General features: G+C 38.0%; 1 protein-coding gene and 1 long non-coding RNA gene across 8 annotated transcripts in view; one reads left to right on the plus strand and one right to left on the minus strand.

Annotated features, from left to right (window-relative positions):
* LOC101801714 (uncharacterized) overlaps positions 1 to 17,244 on the minus strand; it is a 30,410-nt gene extending 13,166 nt beyond the window's left edge. For 2 of the 6 annotated variants that reach the window (XR_011803518.1, XR_001190594.5), the window contains exons 1-5: positions 16,930 to 17,113; positions 16,696 to 16,819; positions 14,551 to 14,633; positions 13,756 to 13,890; positions 3,865 to 3,947 (exon numbers count right to left, since the gene is read on the minus strand). This is a non-coding gene — a long non-coding RNA (uncharacterized lncRNA). Of the gene's footprint in view, positions 1 to 573; positions 3,948 to 7,334; positions 7,542 to 13,755; positions 13,891 to 14,550; positions 14,634 to 16,695; positions 16,820 to 16,929 lie in introns of those variants that run through there. The other 4 variants (XR_011803520.1, XR_011803519.1, XR_011803517.1 and 1 more) reach the window with 4 other exon arrangements.
* Positions 17,245 to 17,417: 173 nt separating this feature from the next.
* Positions 17,418 to 19,715, plus strand: part of CYTH3 (cytohesin 3) — a 51,711-nt gene continuing 49,413 nt past the window's right edge. The window contains exon 1 of one of the 2 annotated variants that reach the window (XM_027469306.3): positions 17,418 to 17,551. In XM_027469306.3, the coding sequence (XP_027325107.1) occupies positions 17,521 to 17,551 (31 nt within the window). In that variant the 5' untranslated portion in view covers positions 17,418 to 17,520. The remainder of the gene's footprint in view (positions 17,552 to 19,715) is intronic. The other variant, XM_027469308.3, reaches the window with a different exon arrangement.

The raw sequence follows: 19,715 nt of genomic DNA on the forward strand, positions 1-19,715 counted from the left end.
GATCACTTTAAATACAGATACAATACAGTTAAGTGACATGTTATTTTTTGTGTATTATATGTATATTGAATATAAGACTTAAAGAATGTCTTAAGTGAGTGGATTTAATCCATTTTTAAGATAGCTTATGTACTTTGCCTTGGATTTTATTGTTTAAAGCCTAAAAGGTAACTTTTTAACTTGAACATTCCTTCTGAAACTCAAATAAAGGATGTTGGTATGCTGAAATCTCATGTAATATACTGCACTTTAAGCATGGGGAGGCCATAAATGGGAAACACTATTCTTGCACTAATAGATCTATTTGACTAGCAGAGACAATGCTCAAATGGCTTTTTTCTTCTCTAGTGGGAGAATAGTAAACCAAAAGGGTGTCAATCCTTTGAAGCTATATATAAATCAAACACAGTATGTGGTTTAGGCCACTGTTCTCTCCACAAACGTTTCAATATCAACTCATCTCAAAAATAGGAAATGTCTCTGCTTAGAACCAGTTTGTATGGAATTCTGTGGCCTCTAAGTTCTATATGGAAATTGCTTTTCTGAATAAATGTGTTGTTAGAGTTGAGAATGTTTTTTTTTTTTTGGATGATTTATTATAGTACAGAAAAATAACTTTTAATAGGGGCAAGGGATCTTTAAACTGAACCGGGAGTTGCCTTCTTATTTCCAGTTCCTCTTAAATCCTGCTATTCTACTGCTGCTGAAAAGGGGTATTTCTATTAAAGAATTCTTGCTTTTTAAAATTTCATCAACCAGTGTCCAGATCCCTCCTGTACTACATAGGAAACGTGTTTCTGCCATTAGAAAACAATGAAAATAATATTTATAGAATTGCGTAATAGTTTCCCACAAATATACACTTAAGTGGAAATTTACTATATGGTGTATTGCTTTTTTAAAAAAAAAGAAAATATACTTTTAAATGTATGTGCACAGAGCTCTGCATGTGGGTGAAAATGTGTTATCACAGTATGATGTTGGAATGCTTATGCAAACTATTATTTACTTCTTGACATTACAATGCAAAATTCAGTACAGATGATGTTGTAATTCTCAATGTGGTATTAGTGCAATCTTAGAAACTATTTGTATGCATTGTCATGCACCATGAGACAATTTTAACTGTAGACAGTTTTTAACCTCTTGCTTCTTCAGAGTTTGTTTTTTTTTTTTTTTTTTTTACAACTGTAAAGATGGCACTTTCTTAAACTTTGCCAAAGTTTTCTTTTTTTTTTCCACGTCTGCCCCTCCTTAAGGAGTGTGTGTATACCTATACTAAAAGTATACATTCTTTTAACTTTTGGAAGAAGCAAGTCTGTACTTACTTCTCCAATATATCAGCTTATTGTCAAATTGTTCCTTTTGTTTTTAATTATGGCCTGATCCTACTTATGTTTTCCTTCTCTTCCCTCCACATCATTCCTCAGCATAAGCATATGCTGAAATTGTGTAGTTTCAGAAATGCTCTCCTGTAATACATAACAAACTGACAATAACAACATCAAGATACAAGTATCCATAGTCTGTCATGAGGGTGTATGACAAGTGATACATCTGACAGAACAGTAAGTAGGTAGTGTGAGATATTTCTGCTTTTTCCCAACAAAGCATTTGCTTTGATTAAAATCTAGTATTAAAGTTTGTTTACATCTGTTGGCTGAGAATTGCAGCTAGAATTTAGGGCTTATCAAATACGTTGAGGTTGAAACTTAAGAAACAGTTACACTAGCTTCAAAACTTTGTTTTTAAGTCATACTATGACCTTCTGAAAAATTCACATGAAAATACTCTTAATACTTTAAAACATTTTTTTTTTCAAGACTGCATATTACAAAATGTGTCATGATGCTTGTTTCTGTGATGCACAGTCAATAACTGGAAAAAAAAACACTTTTTAGGATTTTTGTAATACTTGTGGTGAATTCCCTTCTGGTATCTCAGACTACAAACCCTCTAATCCTCAGTGACGAGCTGCACTTGACAGAATTTTCAAACAAACAACTTGTTTATGAAAATATTAATATTTATGATCAGCTCATATACTCAATACCAGGACACAAACTACTTGCTGGTAGTTGTTGTGAAATAAGAATAATATGGAAGTGCTAGAATGAAGCTATCCTTTATTACCCTGCAGTAAGTAAGCCGTTATTACTGTGTACCTTGAAATTAATTCTGTATTGCATTCCAAGATATCAATGATCTTAGTCTTTTTGGAATTTGTGGTACAAGATTCAGACCAAGTAAAATGTTATTTCATTGTTAATGCTGAAATCGATTTGAAAACTAATACATTTTTGAAAATGGCCTGAGGGACTTCCAGGAAAAAAAAAATCTGCCTTGAAATGATCCTGTGCATTTGTGTGATCTCAATATAGTTATAGTCTGTTTGGAAAATCTCTCTTTGTGCAAGATCTAGATAGTTAGAACCTGATAGCAAAAATGGTTAAAAATCCATCTTCGCCAGGTAGAAATGTTCTTTTATTTTCTGCTTACAGTCAATTTCACCTTTTTTCAAATATAAAAATATCTGGATGTAATTAAGCTTTTGTTCCTAAAAATAGGTAAATCTATTGCTTAGTGCCTGGTTCATCAGTTGATGAGTGTTCCATGAACTTCCTTTAAGATGGGTTCTACTCCCTGCCAGTGACACTAATTATAAATGCTGACACTAGAATACTTTCTGTGAACTGTGATGTTACCCATGCAAACAATTTTAGTCCATGGCCTTGGTCTTTGGCCTAATTATTTTTTTACTACAGTGTGGGAGACAGGAGGCTGGCACAAACCATTTTTGTGTGTGTTCCAGAGAAAGATGTTTACAACTTTGTATGTATTTTAGAAATTTATTATAACACTTTTGAACTTGTGAGTTTCCATAGTAAACTTGAAATCTGTTGTCCTAATGCAATGAATACAGGCTTTTGTATGAGAGTGCTGTCTAAGCTGCCAGGAGCCGATTGTGATGCTGCTTGCTTACGCCACAGGAGGGAGTTAAACATCAGTCTTTTGAACATTTTCAGTTATGGCATTGTTTTATCTTAGTACAGTGCATTTCAATTTATAAATACGCTGAATTTGACTTGTCTTATGGATTGTCACTGCAAATAGCTTAATGTACAAAATCAATACACAGTGGTAAATTACTGTAACTGTTTACAATTGAACTCTGAATACCGATTGGTGGCTTTTATCAAGCTATTTAAAACCAATAAAAATCTTTTAAAAAAAGATCTTTTGTCTGTGCTCAACGGAAGAGCTAGTTGTGCTGCTCCTCATTCTGATTTTTCAGTCAGGTGTACAGATGTGCATGTAACTTAAGAGCTCCTATTCCTGACAATATAAAATGTTTATCTCATACCAAACATTAAAAACCTCTAAAACAAGTGCATTTATGCTTGGCTTTGGAAATGTGGTAGCTGAGCTCCAGGCTAGCTTAATCATATTAGCAACCCATGCTAATTGGTTGGCCTTCTTTTTACACTTTTTTTCTTTGACACACCTTAATGAACCAGTCACAGTGAATTTAATTCCAAGGTATTTACTAACTACGTCTAGTCTTGCACCATAGTTTCATTTTAGAAGAGGAAAGAAAACCATGATAAACGTAAAAAATGCACAGCAATTCTCTTGCATAAGTCAGGATAATACTGTTGGATGTTTTTCCTAAGGGTTTAAATGCTAGACTTACTGCTTTTGCTGACCAAAGTGACGCTAGAGGAGTAGAATAAACATTTATTTTCTGCTTGATGTTGAGCAGTAAAAAAAGAAATGTCCAGAAAACCTTCATACTTCAGATCTGCCTACTGAAAGCTGCTACTGGATGATTTATTCTGGAATCAAAAGACGTAATTAACTTACGTTTTTTGGTTGTTCTTAGGGTCCCTTGATGCCGTAAGTGACGATATTGAGGAAACATGCTATTGTTATGTGCAGTATTCATTCTGAAAAGAAATTATATTGATATTGAAGAAATGGTTGATGCCTTGAACGTGAAATTCAAACATATTAATGATAAATGCTGAGTGTCTTTTCCCTCAAAACATAAATTTAACGTGAGAAAAAAGAAATGGGGGTAATAAATCTAATAGTCTAGGAGGTGCCATGAGTTTTCAGCATATGGTTAGACATCCACGGTTAACAGAGTGCCATCAATTCTCTTTCTGCACTTCACAATAGATCTCTCATTGTAGAGGAGCACAGACCTCCTCTATGGGAATCTGAAATTGACAAAGGAACCAATTGGCAATTTAGTCTCATACATCCTTCACCTTTGCATTATGTTTCTTATTTCTTGTCTTTTCTGGCAGATACGATAGCAGCTTAAAATAAAAAATAAGCCACCCAAACTAAAATAATTCAACAAAATGATGAAATTATGCCTATCTCTTCAGAAGAAGGTTTTTGAAAGGTATTTGAAATGTTTTACCTTACATTTAAAAAAAAAAAAAAAAAAGATGAGGATCTTGTCAAGCATGCTTGTAAAAGCACATTATCAGTATTTTGAGCCTTAGGAAGTGCTGCTTTTATTTGTTATCATAAATGCTTTCTATGCATATCAAAATGTATTTATCTTTAACCTTATAGTTCAAAGAAGAAAAAAAAAACAGTATTTCAGAATTCTTTCATGTATTATGCATTGTTAGAAGTATCCCTAAGGGCAAAGAACCAAAACCAACACAAAAGTCAAATGCTCCCCTCTTGCTCATTGAACAAAAAGCCAGCAGCAGTGACAAACAGGATGTTTCTGATACGCCTTTTTGTGTGTGTAGGGAGGAGGGGTGGGTCGGGCTAGTGGCTGGAGCCCTTAATCACTTAAGCTGGAAGTTATTCACAAATGACCCTTCTGAGCTCAGTGTTCCTGTCTGGCCTCTTGTAATAAAAAATCTTTTCTGCAACAGAGCTTCCTATAAATTGCCTTTCAGATCTTAAGCCTTGCATTCCAAGTATGACTGCAAGCACATATGACTTGTTCCAGAGTTAGAAATAATTATAACATTTCCAATTTCTGCCCTTTGCTCCTCTCCTACAATATAAAGGCATTTAAGATTTAAAAAGAAAAAATATGATGAAGTAGAGCACCTTTCTAATGGCTTGCTTGTATACTTTCAGGTCACTTTTAGGTCAGGTTTCATCTTCTGTTCTCTAGCTGCTTGCTTAGTGAGAACATCTGTACAGACTATAGCAGGCTTCTAGTCCTTAACTGTGATATATGGTATGTGTTCGCTACAATCTGTTAGTTGAAATAATAACTGTGTGGTCTGTGTTGTCACTGTCATACATGATTTTCAGAGTTCTTCACTTTTCTTCCTGGTTTATAATCAGGCATTTTTAGTTGGTAACTGTACCTTCTAAGTTCTATTTAGCTGAACTGTTTACTTTGCAATCCCAGCAATCCAGAAGTCTGTAGAGATTTTCATCACTGTATTTTTTTAAAGCTTCATCAAGCTTCTTTGTTACTTGTTCAATTTACAGTAAATTCTAATGTATTTTCATAAAGTACCCACAAGGCATTGTAGCTGTTCCTGAATGGATTATTTAGCAGCCTGTCTTTCCTCCATATAGGAAATGCTTTTTCTGAAGGCTCCTATTGAAATAGCATTGTCCAAAACTTCAACTGAATTTTGGATATTGCTGTAGCTACTACAGTTACTATAAAAGAATGCTTTTATCAGTGAAAACACATCTGGTAAACCTTTGTTACTCATACGTGCTTGTCAAATCCAGCAGCTGATCTGCCTGGGAAGGAATCACATTTCCACCTCCTAGCAGATACTCTAGCTGTGAGAAATAATGACATATACAGGACGACTCAACCTAGCATGTAAGAGCTTGAGAGGCAAGGAATAAACCCAGGGCAGGGGAAGGTGTAACAAGAGAAAAAAAATATACTGAACGTATCCTTGGTTATTTTTCATAAATCTTTTCACCAGGAACATAGGATGAGGAATGTGAATTACAGCATGAGATGAGAAAACCTGGATATAAGCTGACTTTCCTTTATAGAAAGTACCTGTCAAACAGAACAGGGGCCATGGGGAGATGGACTTAAATAAGGATTGGAAATGGAATCAAAGGGAATAAAAAAGTAAAAGTATTTTATATCAGTTTCATAGGAAAGGGAAATAACACCTTTACTATTTTTTCCCTCAGAGTTGTTATTTCTGTTATCTTTCCCACCCTAGATACACCTTATGAAAAAAGTAAACAGGAAGGTGAAATAGTTCATTAAAAATGTGAAGGTGGTTGTTGTTTTTTTTTCATTTTGGAAAGTGTAATCAATTAGAATAGAAATCTGATAGTTGGATTTATCTGTTTAAGTAACTTAAAGTGGTTTTAGTAGGACAAATCACAACTTTAATCCTGTAATCCAATCACATAGGATTAGTACTGATGTCTAGCCTTGTTGACTTAATCAGAGCTCTGTAAGCATGAGGATATCCCTATGTGAACCAAACTACAAGGTCAGGACCTATGTTTTTGGGGAATGTCCTTAAATTTAGGCTAAGTTAATGGTCCAGGCCTACCGACAGTAGAGTCAACGTGCACCTTTCCAGAGGTTCAAATGGATACAATACCATATGTCTGAGCTGTTTCCAAATTCATTGCATACTTTCCAAATATTGTGCTCCTACCAAATAAACACTATTAAAGTAAATGTATTATTTAGAATCACACTGTCAGCATTTAGTAGCTGAGAATTAGAAAAGTAAATTATACAATGTCCAAAGTTAGAGCACACTGGGTGGCCTTCTAAAACAAAGAAAACTGCTGGGAATTCCAGTTTATAAAGTGGTATCATTTGGTACTTTCTTTGAATGATTAAATTGATAATTTTTGCTAACATTTTTTACATAGCTTTAGTCAATATTGGTTTTTAATTAGATAATCTCACATGGATGAACTGTACACAGTCATTAATACAGTTATAGCCTTTTATGCAGAGCAAATATACAAATATAACTTTTTTCTTTCTTTCTTTCCTAGAGCATTAGGGTTTTGTTGTTGTTGCTCATACATTGTTCATATGGGATGTACTGGCTCTTGCATTATTTTGTTTAAAGTCAGCTGCTTGACATTGGTGCTGTAGTTAGAGAAAAAGTTTAGCATTTTTATTCAAATCATGCTTTCAAATTAATCTGACAAACACTGCCATGCTGTAATAAGTTCTTCTATATATAAAAGGCTTCTTATTGCAAGGAAGAATCCCCCAGTCAGTTTCTCCCAGTTATCCTAAAGGGTGTTGCAACTGTGATGCACACACATAGGTCCAGCAGTAATAGTGACTCCCTGCAATTTCCACTTAGAAAAGAAGACACCCCAGCTACCAGTAAATTCAATAATTCAGGGAGAATTTTACTTCAGTTGATGACATCTTTTTAATTTGCTGTTACTAGCTGTGGCTTTCTTTATTAAAGAAGTACTATGAAGTGTTAAACAATTGCTGATGATTGGCAGAATGGGAGGAGAAATGATTTTACTCAGGCAGACTCCAAAGTCAGAGGTAGAGTCTGCTCCTCGTGTGTTGTAAATGGGGTCTGTAAACAAATCAAGGAAGAGTTCCCATTAGAACCAGCTGTTGAAAGTGAGTGCTGTATCTCTGTTCAAAACTGGGCTGAAACCAAGGCAGGATATCCATGCAGGCTCTGTAACAGCCTTCAGAGAGTCATTTGCTCATTACACAACCAGGAATGCCTCTAATCCTATGATCTAGAGATAAAAGACTGTCTCATTAGCATAAAATATGAAATTGTAGTTTTTTGCCTGCATGTATATAGACATATATTTACATATAAATATACACATGCATGAATACTTTTCTAGCTCAAGAGTATATTTCTGCTTAAGTTTTAAGTACTTTCCATAAATTATTAAAAGTCTGTTAGCAAAGAATGAAAATACATTCCTCAATGTACATGAAGCATGATAAAAGCATGCCTTCCTTTTCTGTTGCATTATTGTGGAATTAATGTGGATCTTCCAGAAGCCCATCGTGATAAAGCTTTATTAGTTCCTATTGCCCATGGTCAGCATTCTGATACAATATCTTCAATTGATTATAAGTTTAGATTTCTGAGAAAAATACTTTATTTGCATTTATCTGCCATTATTTGCAGTTTTATAACTTAGCAGAAACAATTTTATCTCCTCTCTAATAATTTTAAGCATTTATTTATTTTAGCTGAAGAATAATGAAGAATTTATCTCCTTTTAACTTATAACTATGTATCTCAGCTTTACTAAAGCAGGAAGAAGTACATTTATAGAATGCAGAGATTTGTACAATTTATGCACAAAGTCCAGGACATTTCAGGGAACAAGCAGCACCTAGAAAAAGAACTGCCAAGCTACTGTTCTTCATAAAGAGTAAATGTGAAATTCTGTAGAAGCAATCAGGACGCTGAAGATTCAGATGCAAGAACTGCCTAAAAATACTTCATGGAATGATGTAATCTATGAAGGAGATAATAGCTCCTGTCAACAAGTTACAGAAGTTTTTTGCTGTGAGAGAGACCTTATTTAAGAATATGAGCAGTACTCAGGTAACAGTCTATCTTGTAAATCTGATGAAGATGTTGAAAAAATTATCTGTTTGGTTTAACTGTAGTTATCTGCCATCTTGTTTTTCAGGTTTGGTATCCTCCATACATGCTGAGCTCTGGAAAAGCCTTGCAGATGGGAATGGAGAGCAAGGGCCTGATTCTGTTAGTCATGAGAATTTAGCTGTGCTCATTATCCATCATCTACTGCAAGGGTTTCTCTTCTAGCCGGAAGACCAGACTTCTGACCTTGCCAGGCCAGAGGAAGAAAATATCCTTGCGGAAGAGAGCTCATTTATTCTAAGCTGATACAGTAACTGAACTAAATACTCAAGATTCTCATGTTTTTGTAGTGTTCTCTGAAAGTTTCAAAAACTTTTACATGACAAGTCTTTCAGGTATAAGCGTCCTCTTATTTCCTAAAGCTCTGGATCTTTTCCCAGAAACAAATAAGGAAATGGAAAAGATATTCTGCATGAAAAAATATTCTTTATTCAGTTTGAAAATGTTTAGCAGTACATGTTTCCTTGATTAGCTTTGTGGATTAAAACTGCAGATATTTTAAAATGTAAATAATCTTCCTATAAAACATGCTTCAGTAGTTCTGACTAACAAAAATTTGCTTTCAAAATACATTTTCATAATCTTTTTTTTTATTTGGATATTTGTAATTTTTCTATATCCTGCTGAATGGTACACCTGATAAAGATACCCTCAGAGGACAGTGAGCATCTGTACAACTGAGATTTCTGGTATTAGAAAATATAATGAAGCTTTTAAAGATACACGTAAAAAAAAGGAAACTTTAAAAAATGTTTTATTGAATTTCTTGGTCAGACATTAGTTTTGCAAATGCATCTACTGTATTTTGTACTGTCAAGCATTTTTTTTACATTACATAGCTTTTTTTATCTAAAGCATGGCAATTTGCCAACCCTAGCTTTTAGTGATAAATTCTGCTATACAAAGCAAGTTTTTATATCTGAGGCCCCTTCCTCCTCCTATTTTATCATCTTCCTGGTTTTGTCTGTTTTCAATAAATGCCTTTGTATTTTCACATCTTTTATATGCATGTATACATAGATCTTTTCCTCTGTATTAAAACTGACAGTTGCATGTTGGTAAGGATAAAAAAGACAGACTTTTGATTTCAGTTTAATTGCACTAATGTACTACATGGCTTTTTTACATTATACTATGGAAAGATCTTAATATATTGCTATTAGAAGTATTTCCTCAATTTGAGAGTGGGATGGGGAGGCAGAGGTTGATGTTTCATAACAAGGCTTTAAAACTGAAGTAATATCTGGGTATAGCTATATTTGAGCACTACAGATTGACACGTGGAGGCTGGGTTCTCAGAGTGAAAATACATTGCTTTAAAGCATATCAAATTTAAGCATATCGAAATTTAAAATCTAAAAAGAAATTAGGGCATAGGCCAAACATCTCTCCTTTCTCCATCCAAAGACGTTGAATGTTTCTGCCTAAAGAAAAGAATTTAGATAACTCAGCAGTGAGTAGCCACAGAGAGACTAGAGATCCCTGTGCACACAGTGGAACCAAAAGAAACTTGAGGGAAGGGACAACTGAACTAGAGATGGTTGGGGACATTGGAGGAAAAAAATAAAGATGCAATGCAGCAAACTGGAGAAAAGCTTTTGGCACTTACAAGAAAGGGAAGTTGTCCCTGATGTCACTGCCCATTTTAACAGTCTGCCATAATTCCTTTTTCCCACAAACCGTTATGGAGGATGTTGGCTGCAAATCATCATGTACTAATCTTTTTTATGAAGCCCTTTTTGTTGTTCTCTAGACCTATTGTTCTTTTACAGTTATATTAATAGACTAAAAATAACAGAGGCAGTTCTATCAGGCTTAATTTACAATTCTGTTTCTTAAGAATGATTATTTTATACTGCTGATTGAGATCACAGAAATCCTTTCCTGACCCCAGAGGCATAAGGTACCAAATCCATCCTTCATGTAACTGCACTGAGGTAAATGGAGTTACATCAGGAATTAATTTGACCCGTCTCCACCATTTCCTTAGAAAAATTCTTTGTTTTAGTTCTTGCCAAGTTTTAACTTTGACTCTCCCTTGCTTAACATCATCTTGCACTTAGAGACAGCTTTTCTTTAAGACTATAAAGAGAAATACAGCACAAGAAAGGCAATTACGGTGAAGAACTGTTTTTTTAAATTGAAAGTACACTTATGGCAAGAAAATACCAGAACATTTCTGTTTTGATACAGAAGAGTACAGGATTTTTCTTACATATATGAGGACATGCAAGGAATAAAATAGCGGGCAGAGACATGAGAAGGAAAGGATTTAGGTGGTGTTTTTCTGCTTCAGACTTTGAATATTTTTTCTAACTACAGCAGCTGGAATAAATAACCTTTCCTGGTTAGAGACGGAAAAATTTAAAATACTAAACACCACCCCTTAACAAGGTATCATTTCCGCTTTGCTTCAGGACTAATCAGGAGCTATGTATTTTAAAATAATGTACAGAAGATGCTGAAGACATACTCTCACCAATATACAACTACAATTTCATGCTACACTAAATTCAGTTATTGGATGGCCACGTGGCACAAAATTCTTAGTATACATATTTAATCCAATAGTACAAGTTGTTTAGGAAAAAAAAAAAAGGACTAAAGAATGGTTTTACCCCCATATGATTTTAAATTAAAGTTGATATTTCAGCTGCCACTATAAAGCCAGGTTAAAGCTTGGTCTAAACATTGGGACTTAGAGACAGCTGATCTTGACAAGAATGCAGTTACACGCGCATATTTGATCTGGATCAATTTACTACCATTAGGTGATCTAGCAGTGCACAGATGAGGTATTGACAAGCATAGTCTGGCTCTAGGTACAGTTTGAGAAGGGCTGAGCATGAGGGATCAGAAAATACAATTGATGGAAAGCCTGTGGTTCGGAATAAAGTTAGGATTATACGGGGACGTTGTCCCTACTGACAGAACAACTATCCACCACTCTGCCTTCTTTCTTTTTGACATCACCTGTGTGTCACAGTCTAACAACTGGCACTGCAATTCTGCCAGTGCAGTTGTTTGTGGTGTAAATTTGATCAATGGAGTAATACAGGTTGAAAATTATTATTTTAGAGAGAACTTTTAAAATCTGGATTGAGTATTCTGATTTACAGCATGGTTTCCAGACAGTTACATGAACAGCTAAGAGGGCACTAAAAATCACCATCATTAATTGACAGTTCCTACTCCTGGCTAAATTTATGGTTCCATACTTATTAAACCCAGATTTGTGCACTGCTGACTTGCCAAAAGCCAGATTTGAGCCAGCTCACGTGGAGATATGCAATTGCATTTCAGATGCTCGCTGGTGAATCAACAAGAGCACCTGGTCTAACCCTCCTAACACTGCACGTCACCAGTGAGTCCAGCCTGTCACTTGGCTGCTGTATGTACACTGGGATGCTAGCCCTTTTACACTGTGGAGTTGTTTAAGCAGGCTTCTCCAGGTGGGGAGGAAGGAACCGTGGGGGCCTTCCCTGTTATCAGCATTACTACAATAAATCCTTCAACTGCTGCCATGTGTATGCAGATAGAACAGGACTCATATGTGGCTTGTAGCCAGCTACAGCTCCCAGGGTAGGATGAATAAGGACTTTCAAAATCCCAGGCCTTGGTGAGACTGAAGAGTGCTACGCAGTAATAGTTGCAGCCACCTCAAACTGGAAGTACCAGCAGAGGTGAATTAACAGACTGTGGCTATTTCTCAGGGTAAGAACAGAGCATGGCTGTAGTCAGTGCACTCTCCCTTGGAGAACTACTTTATATCAAGCTCTTTCATTTCCCTTAGATAAAAAAAACCCTCAAGTTCTATACAAAATTCCACTATTGATCTGTTTCAGTCCTGATCCTTTGAATCCAAGTCATCTTTTTCTGTTATTTTTGGTAAAGCTTTCATACTCAAAAGCATCCTGTCTGTTTCTAGTACTATGCATAATTAATACAGGTAGAACAAGTTCTAACACTTAGTATACTTCACATCGTAAGCATTACAGAGCTGGTGGACCTCCACAGTTTTTAATGCATTTGATTTTCCTCACTGGATCATTCTGGTGCTCTTCGCTCAATCATTCACCAGTTGTCCTATCAGTGATACACAATGGAAGCAAGCAATGACTTCCAAAACCAGTAATATTTGATGCTAAGAATAGATTACGCTCATTTAGAAGTGTCAACAACAAAAAAAAATATGTCAAGAATTGGAATTTGAAATATGTCACAAATAAAATTCAGGATGTGATTTAGAAGTTAATTTGCATAAAAAGCACATAAATTTTTCAAAAACCAAGCATATTTAATTTTGCTTCTTCAGCTATTTTAGGGGAATGAGCTTCCTATCCATACAAAAAAGCACCATTCATAAAATATGATATACTTGCTAAACTTGAGCTTTGATGTTCCCCAAAGCAATATAAAATACTTACATGTAAAATTTTTCTTGGACTTAATAAAAAGTGCAAGCACTCTTGAATCCATTAAGATAACCAGCAAACAGGATTTTCTATAAATGTGTTTTTCCAGCTGAGACAAATATGATGTGTGTGACAGCACAAACATTTTGAGAAACAATACATGACTAAAACCCATCTGCCAGACAGAGGAAGTCAAAGAGCTTGCCTTAGGGATTCAAGAATACCAGATTTTTCAAGTACTGATAAATAAATAAATAAAAACAGGGAAAAAAAGACATGGTGATGGACTAAGACCTTCCTGCCTGGAAATTATCAGGCATTGCTTCTTAAAAAATAAAAGTTGTTTGATTGTCTAGAATTTAAACAGAAGTAATCTTTAATACAGCAGCTGAGTATTGATGACTTTGTCTCAGAAAATACATTCTCAGGAAATGAAATGCTTGCACCACTTTTCCAACCATGTGAGCATCTAAGTGAGCAATAAAATCAATCACATAATTCTAGTAAACAAAATGTTGCACAACATCTATGTTCTTTAAGATTTATGTATATTCTTTAAAAGATGCATCCATTTTCCTTAAGAATGTATTCTTAAAAGCATATAGATGCTTGTTCTTTAAGAGTAACTTGCCTCCTTAAAGGTAACTACAAAATCCTTCTTATCAAATCTAACAAAGTCACAATAAGCAAAAGTTGCCAATTAGCGATGTCTTGAACATATGAAATGGGACTACCTGCGTGCATGATGACTGCCTCTTCAAATACGATTTCAGATTCTTCTTTTCAACACTAAGATGCATTATTCCATTTCCCTGTGTTAGATACCGACATCCAGCCTGATGACACAATGGCAGGTTCTTTACTTCTTTCTGTGTTGAGAAAATTCACAATGGTATTTCTTATGTCTTTAATATATAATGTTACCATCTACTTTCCTGTTGTAATTGATGTAATAAACACCACCATAGCTCATGTTTTTGTTTAGAAATTAAAAGTTTACAAAATCTATAATCATAAAATGGTATTTTACATCACTGCAACATTTACATTACTGGAAGAGGAAACTTAAAGATTAAGCTTTTCTTTCTACAAGTAACTGAAGATGAATAATGGAGATTCTTTTCAGAATTTCCATTAACTGATAAATAGTAATCCAGAAAAAAGGGAATCGTCTCATGCTGAGGAAAATAGGTGATAAGCAACTGCACTTTCCTACATCTAAATTCTTCAATTATTAAAAAACATATATGGGAGGGGGAGTGATTTTCATTCACTATCACTTGGAGTCTGGTTTAAATTGCAATCCATAAAAATGGCTCAAGATTTAATGAGCCACTTAAACCACAAAAATATTATGTAAGGGATTCAGTTGTCTTCACTGATTCTCTGTGTTAGGACAAATGTCGTAACAGATGTGCTCCTGACCCCTTAAAATGAAACACAGCGTGATAAATTACTACTTAGTGGAAACTTAATCAAAAAAGATACTAAGCTATCTAAAAAAGGAAAATAAAGGAAAAGTATATTACCTGAAAATTCAGCAAATATCCACATTTATCATCAAGGAACCAACCCTGCCAACAGCAGTTTTTGGAGAATGCCCAATTTTCCCCTAAAAATAATTTAAACAGACCAACTATTAGACTATTATTTACACGAATGACAGACTATGAAGTTCTTCCAACACAGAAGGCTAGACTTGTGGATATAAAACTGGCAAAACATACTTGTGGTAAAAATAGAGTTATGACTACAGAAAGGACGGCATGCAAGAAAAAAAAAGATCAAACAATCTTCACAAAACTGTTGATTGAAACCCTTATTAACACAGGGAAAAATAAAATCGATATGTTTCATAACAGAAGAATGATCAAAGTTCAGGAAAACAAAGTAGATGTGAGAGAATTATTCACATGGGTAAGAAATAGTTTATTGGAGTGCATCCTAAAATTTGCTGAGACTAAAACCTGTCTCGTTATCTGGCATCTGCTTCTTTGTTGGTAGGGAACTGCCCAGTATTTAATAATGGTAGCGTTGTTATTATTGAATTACCAAAAAATACAGAGCTGTTCTGGTATGGTAAAAGTACTCTAATTACACTGTAGAACTATGACTGTAATTTTTAGTTTATTCTGTACATTTTCAAAAAATCTTCTCCTGCCCTAATTTGGTTTTTAGCCAGACATGACAGACTGAAGTTAAACATGTGAAAAGGAGATAATAAGGTAACAATTTTGATCTTAAAAAGAGACATACAGCCTTGAAGAAGACACTATAATTTCAAATGCTCTTATGTACATGTATTTTGTAACATTGGTAAGTCATCCTACTAAAAGAGGACTGAAAGAACAGGTTTTCCTTGAGAGGGTACTGAATGATGTATCTTTCAAACCTACAACAGAGTATGCTACATATTCAATAGGGCAAAAAATGGAAATATAACTGTTTGCTCAAGTTACTGATTAGGTTATAATAAAGAACATTTAGTTTATTTCACAAGTTTATCTGATTTCAGCGTGAAGTTTATATAAATATCCCAACTGATCACTTATAGTTGGGGCAGTCCTTTTTTTCTCATCTTGCTTGCATCACAACATCATTTTCATCTTTGTTACTAATTTTGATAAATTTAAAGCTTTGTATTACTTCCTCTGAAGTCAACAGGAATTTTGCCAGTGAATCGGTGGGAGGAAGACCATGGTTCACTCTTCTCTGCTACGAGAATTAGTGATTGGACTTTCATTTTGCGGTAGAATTTTCTGTGTATCAAAAGCATATTAGTTTATAATGGAATACAGGAAGGGAAAAATGATACTGCTAAACAAAAGCAAGAACAGAATGAAATGTATTCTATATAAATGTGCAAAACCACACAGATTAAATGAAAGCAAACAATCTGTGATCAAAATAGAATTTGAATTTTTCTCATGAAACAGATTCCCCTCTAATGTAAATTAAGTCCGCTCAGTGTGCAAAAATATTCAGAACCCACTGTCAGCTCATCCGCATTCAAATTTATTTAAAAATCGTTCTGTAATTTCACTTCATAGACACACATTTCAAAATAAATCTCTTACCAAGGCAATGCTTCTGTTTTATGTAATCATCTCCTTTTTATACACTAACTGATTAAACTTATAATAAAGGCTATTTAAAATACGAAATACAGAGAAGTATCTTAGAGGTCTACGACGTTTATGATTTCTTGCTGAGGTAAAACGCTTTATCACCTGAGCAGCTGTTAAGAACCAAAGCTCAGCTCTCAGCAAAAGGGGATGTAAGAACCACTGATTAGCAGTGGTGTCCAGAGGTGAGCACTCCTGACACAGCTTTTTAGACAGTATGCTGTCCCATGCCAGCCTACAACAGGAAAATGAAAACCCTGATATTTTCCTGTTGGCTGACCCCTTCCCCCCCAGTTTCCTTTCTGAATAAAATTTTGACACCGAAGGTTTTAAAAAATAAAGCGGGGTGGTGCCTGGGAAGGAAGGAAGACTGGTCTGTGCCAGCACACTTCTGCTTACCTTTACAGACTTTGGAGGCGGCTGATATCCTGACCGCCGTGGTATCGCACCGACGATCTTTAGCAAGGACTTAGGAAATCCCACAAATATTTGTGTCCTAGATCCGTAAGCAGGCAAATCTTTTCCCTTACCAAAACAGACAATACGTACCAGGCAAAACCGTGTGCTGTATATGAAGCAGTCCCATTTATACACAAAACTTCATGACCACTGCAGCAGGGGAAGCATCCAGCATCTCTCCAGCATCAGACCAAAGCATCAGGAGCAAGCAAGACTGCAGAAGAAACGAGCACAGACACTATGAGCCTCAGACTCCTTTTTGGACACTTCCATCCACCTCATCCCCCTTGACAGTGTGACACCAGCCCAGCTCTCACCCCTCACCTTCCTGTCATCTCCCTATCACCTTTTTCCTCTCACAGACACCTTGGAACGACTTCTGTGGCTCTGTAGACGCTTGGGAACGACCCTGCAGACATTTTCTGGCTACCACAGAGCCCAGAAGACACCCCGCCCATAGCGATACCCAGCACGACGGCTCCCCTCAGCCCTTCCCACCGTTGCCCCCCGGAGAATGCTTCTGCATGGCCTCAACTCCGCCAGGCCAAACCTGCCGGGAACACCCTGAGGAGGAGAGGGCAGAAGCGAGGCCCCTCGGCCCGGGAAGGGGGCACGGCGGGCGAACTGCCGCCCCCTGAGGGGGAGAGGCGGCGGGGGGCGGCGGCAGAGGGCCGGCCGGGCCTGCCTTTCCCCCGCCGCCCGTCACATGAGAGGGGCGGGCGGCTGGGCCGAGGCGGCGGCTGCCGCCGGGGCTGAGGCAGAGCTGGGCGGAGAGGGACGGGGCAGGGCAGGCGGAGGAGGAGGAGGAGGAGGAGGAGGAAGAGCAGCCGCCGAGAAAGGCGCCAAGCGGGTGGAGCGAGCCCCGGGCCTCCCTCAGCCGCCGCCGTTGCGGAGCGCGCTGCCTGCGGCCCCAACATGGACGAAGAGGGCGGCGGGGGTGGCGGCGGTGAGTGGGGCCGGGGGGACACCCGCGTTCGTGGCCGGGGAGCCGCGTGCCCGGGCTGGGGGCCGCCGCCGAGCCCGGGACGTTTCCCCCGGGCGCTGAGGGGAAGGGGACCGCGGGCGGGCGCGGGGGCTGGCGCCTGTGCTCGGCGGCCCCGCCGGGGGCTGGCTCGGCGCCCCGCGGCCGGCGGGGTCGGGCCGGAGGCTCCGGGAGCCGGGCACGGAGCTGGGGGGGGGGGTCGGCGGCAGCGGCCCTGGGTCCCCGGCCCTCACCGGGAGCCGGCCCCGCTCCTGGCTCCGCTCCCGCCCGGCGACATCGCTGCGCTGCCCCGGTGCAGCTGCTGGGGAGGAGGGGGGAAAAGTAGGCGGCTGGCAGCGGGCGGTGAAAAGGGTAATTATGTTCTGTGAGGGCTGCTGCGAGTGTGTGAGTGTGTGTGTGTGTATCTGTGTGTCTGTGTCATCTTCGCGGCGGCTCGGTGATAATCACGGAGTGGTTCGGCCAGTTTGAACAAGGTGAACCGAGCCTGAAGGCAGCGGTGTGAGCGCTCCCGAAGCCTGCCTTCAAAAAGTCAGGGCTCGCGTCCTGGGGGAGCTTTTTTAGTCTCAATTCTTAATCGTTGGGAGACGGGGCCGTGTGCCGTCCCGCTGCCGGGATCTGCAGCCTCGTGTGATTTTCGTGTTGGGAGCGCGTGTGTAAAGCTTGTGCCTGAAACACCCAGCTCTGGGGTGCCGCCAGTGATAATGGTGCTGAGGAGCAGCCGGTCCTGCCCTGGGGCAGAGCACTGGCTCAATGCAGTGCCCTATATTCGCTGCTGTTGCTGAGACTGTAGCTCTATATTCTCTGCTGCTGCTGGGACTGTGGCCATCTGCACCAGTGGCATGGTTCGGAGCGGAGAGCGGTGGGGATCTCTCCTGAATAAAGCACTAAACCGCCTGCGTTTGAACGTGTTGCTTTATTTCCAGATAGGTAAAGTGATGGCTAAGCCTTGTATGATTAATAGTTACACGGTGATTGCTAATTCTAAATATAATTACCCAGAACTCGGAAATCAAGTGGGTGTGGTGTTTGTTTTGACAACTTGAAAAAAAAAGTCTGTGATGAATCAGAAAAATAATTCAAGGAGTCGTCTGTAAGCATGGCCACTTCTCGGCAAGTACCTCTCTCCCTTGGTTAGTGTTGGGCTGAAGTCTTTAAAAAAATCTGAAAAAGGAAACCAAATAACAAAACAAGACAGTCTTCCTTTAAAAAATGTCATTGGGAACAATTGAACAGTGTAATTGTAAAGGCCAGAAAATTAGCTCAACTCAAAATATGTTCTCACAGCATTATGGACTTAGATCTGTAGTAAAAGGAGATGACCGTGCCTGCTGGCGACACAAGCCCTGTGTAATGTAGTACCTGCTCACGTGCAAGGCTTAGACTACCAAGCGGGCCTCTTGCTGAATTGAGAATCACCTTTCAGAAGGTGTTAAGCGTTTCAGAGTTGCATTTTCACAGAAGGAAAAAGATGGAAGCTCGGGAGGAGCTGGTCTGTATTGCTCTGAAGGCTGGTTTAGTGGATGTAGACATGAGATTTTCATGTAGACTGCAAGTAAAACTATTATTTATAACTTTATGTAATTAATAAACATGCTGCTTTTTTGTCAGAACAGAGTAGTTTATGTTCCTACTTGGCTTTGTTTAAAACAATCGTAGACTAATTAGTAATTTATTTTTTTTTCAACCAGTACTTAATGTTTTACACTAACTTCATGTGAGTATTGAACTTTTTTCCTGACCAGAGATCCTGTCTGGCTTTTTCTTATGGAACACAGTCAGTTTGGAACACCAGGATTAATTAGATCATTTCCAGCTAATGAATTGTTTTGAATTAAGAGTCATTTTTTTCTTCTTTCTAAACAATAGAAGGCATGTGAAAAGTGTTGATTTGATAACCAATTTTAAAATGCTTTAGTGCCAATAAGTACTGAGAGTGATGGGCTGCCAAGGGCGTCTGAGCAGTGCTGCCCAGCATTTGAACCTCTGCAGGACACCTCCAGTGCTCAAAAATTCACAATTGACCGGCAGACTCATAAAGCCGAGCTTATCGATGTGCACAGGTACTTTAGGAAGTGTGCACAATTATTTGAGGACTGCATGGTATCACCCTAATTAGAGGCTTGATCTA

The sequence above is a fragment of the Anas platyrhynchos genome, chromosome 15 (genome assembly GCF_047663525.1).
Source record: "Anas platyrhynchos isolate ZD024472 breed Pekin duck chromosome 15, IASCAAS_PekinDuck_T2T, whole genome shotgun sequence".
NCBI classification, from domain to species: Eukaryota; Metazoa; Chordata; class Aves; order Anseriformes; family Anatidae; genus Anas; species Anas platyrhynchos.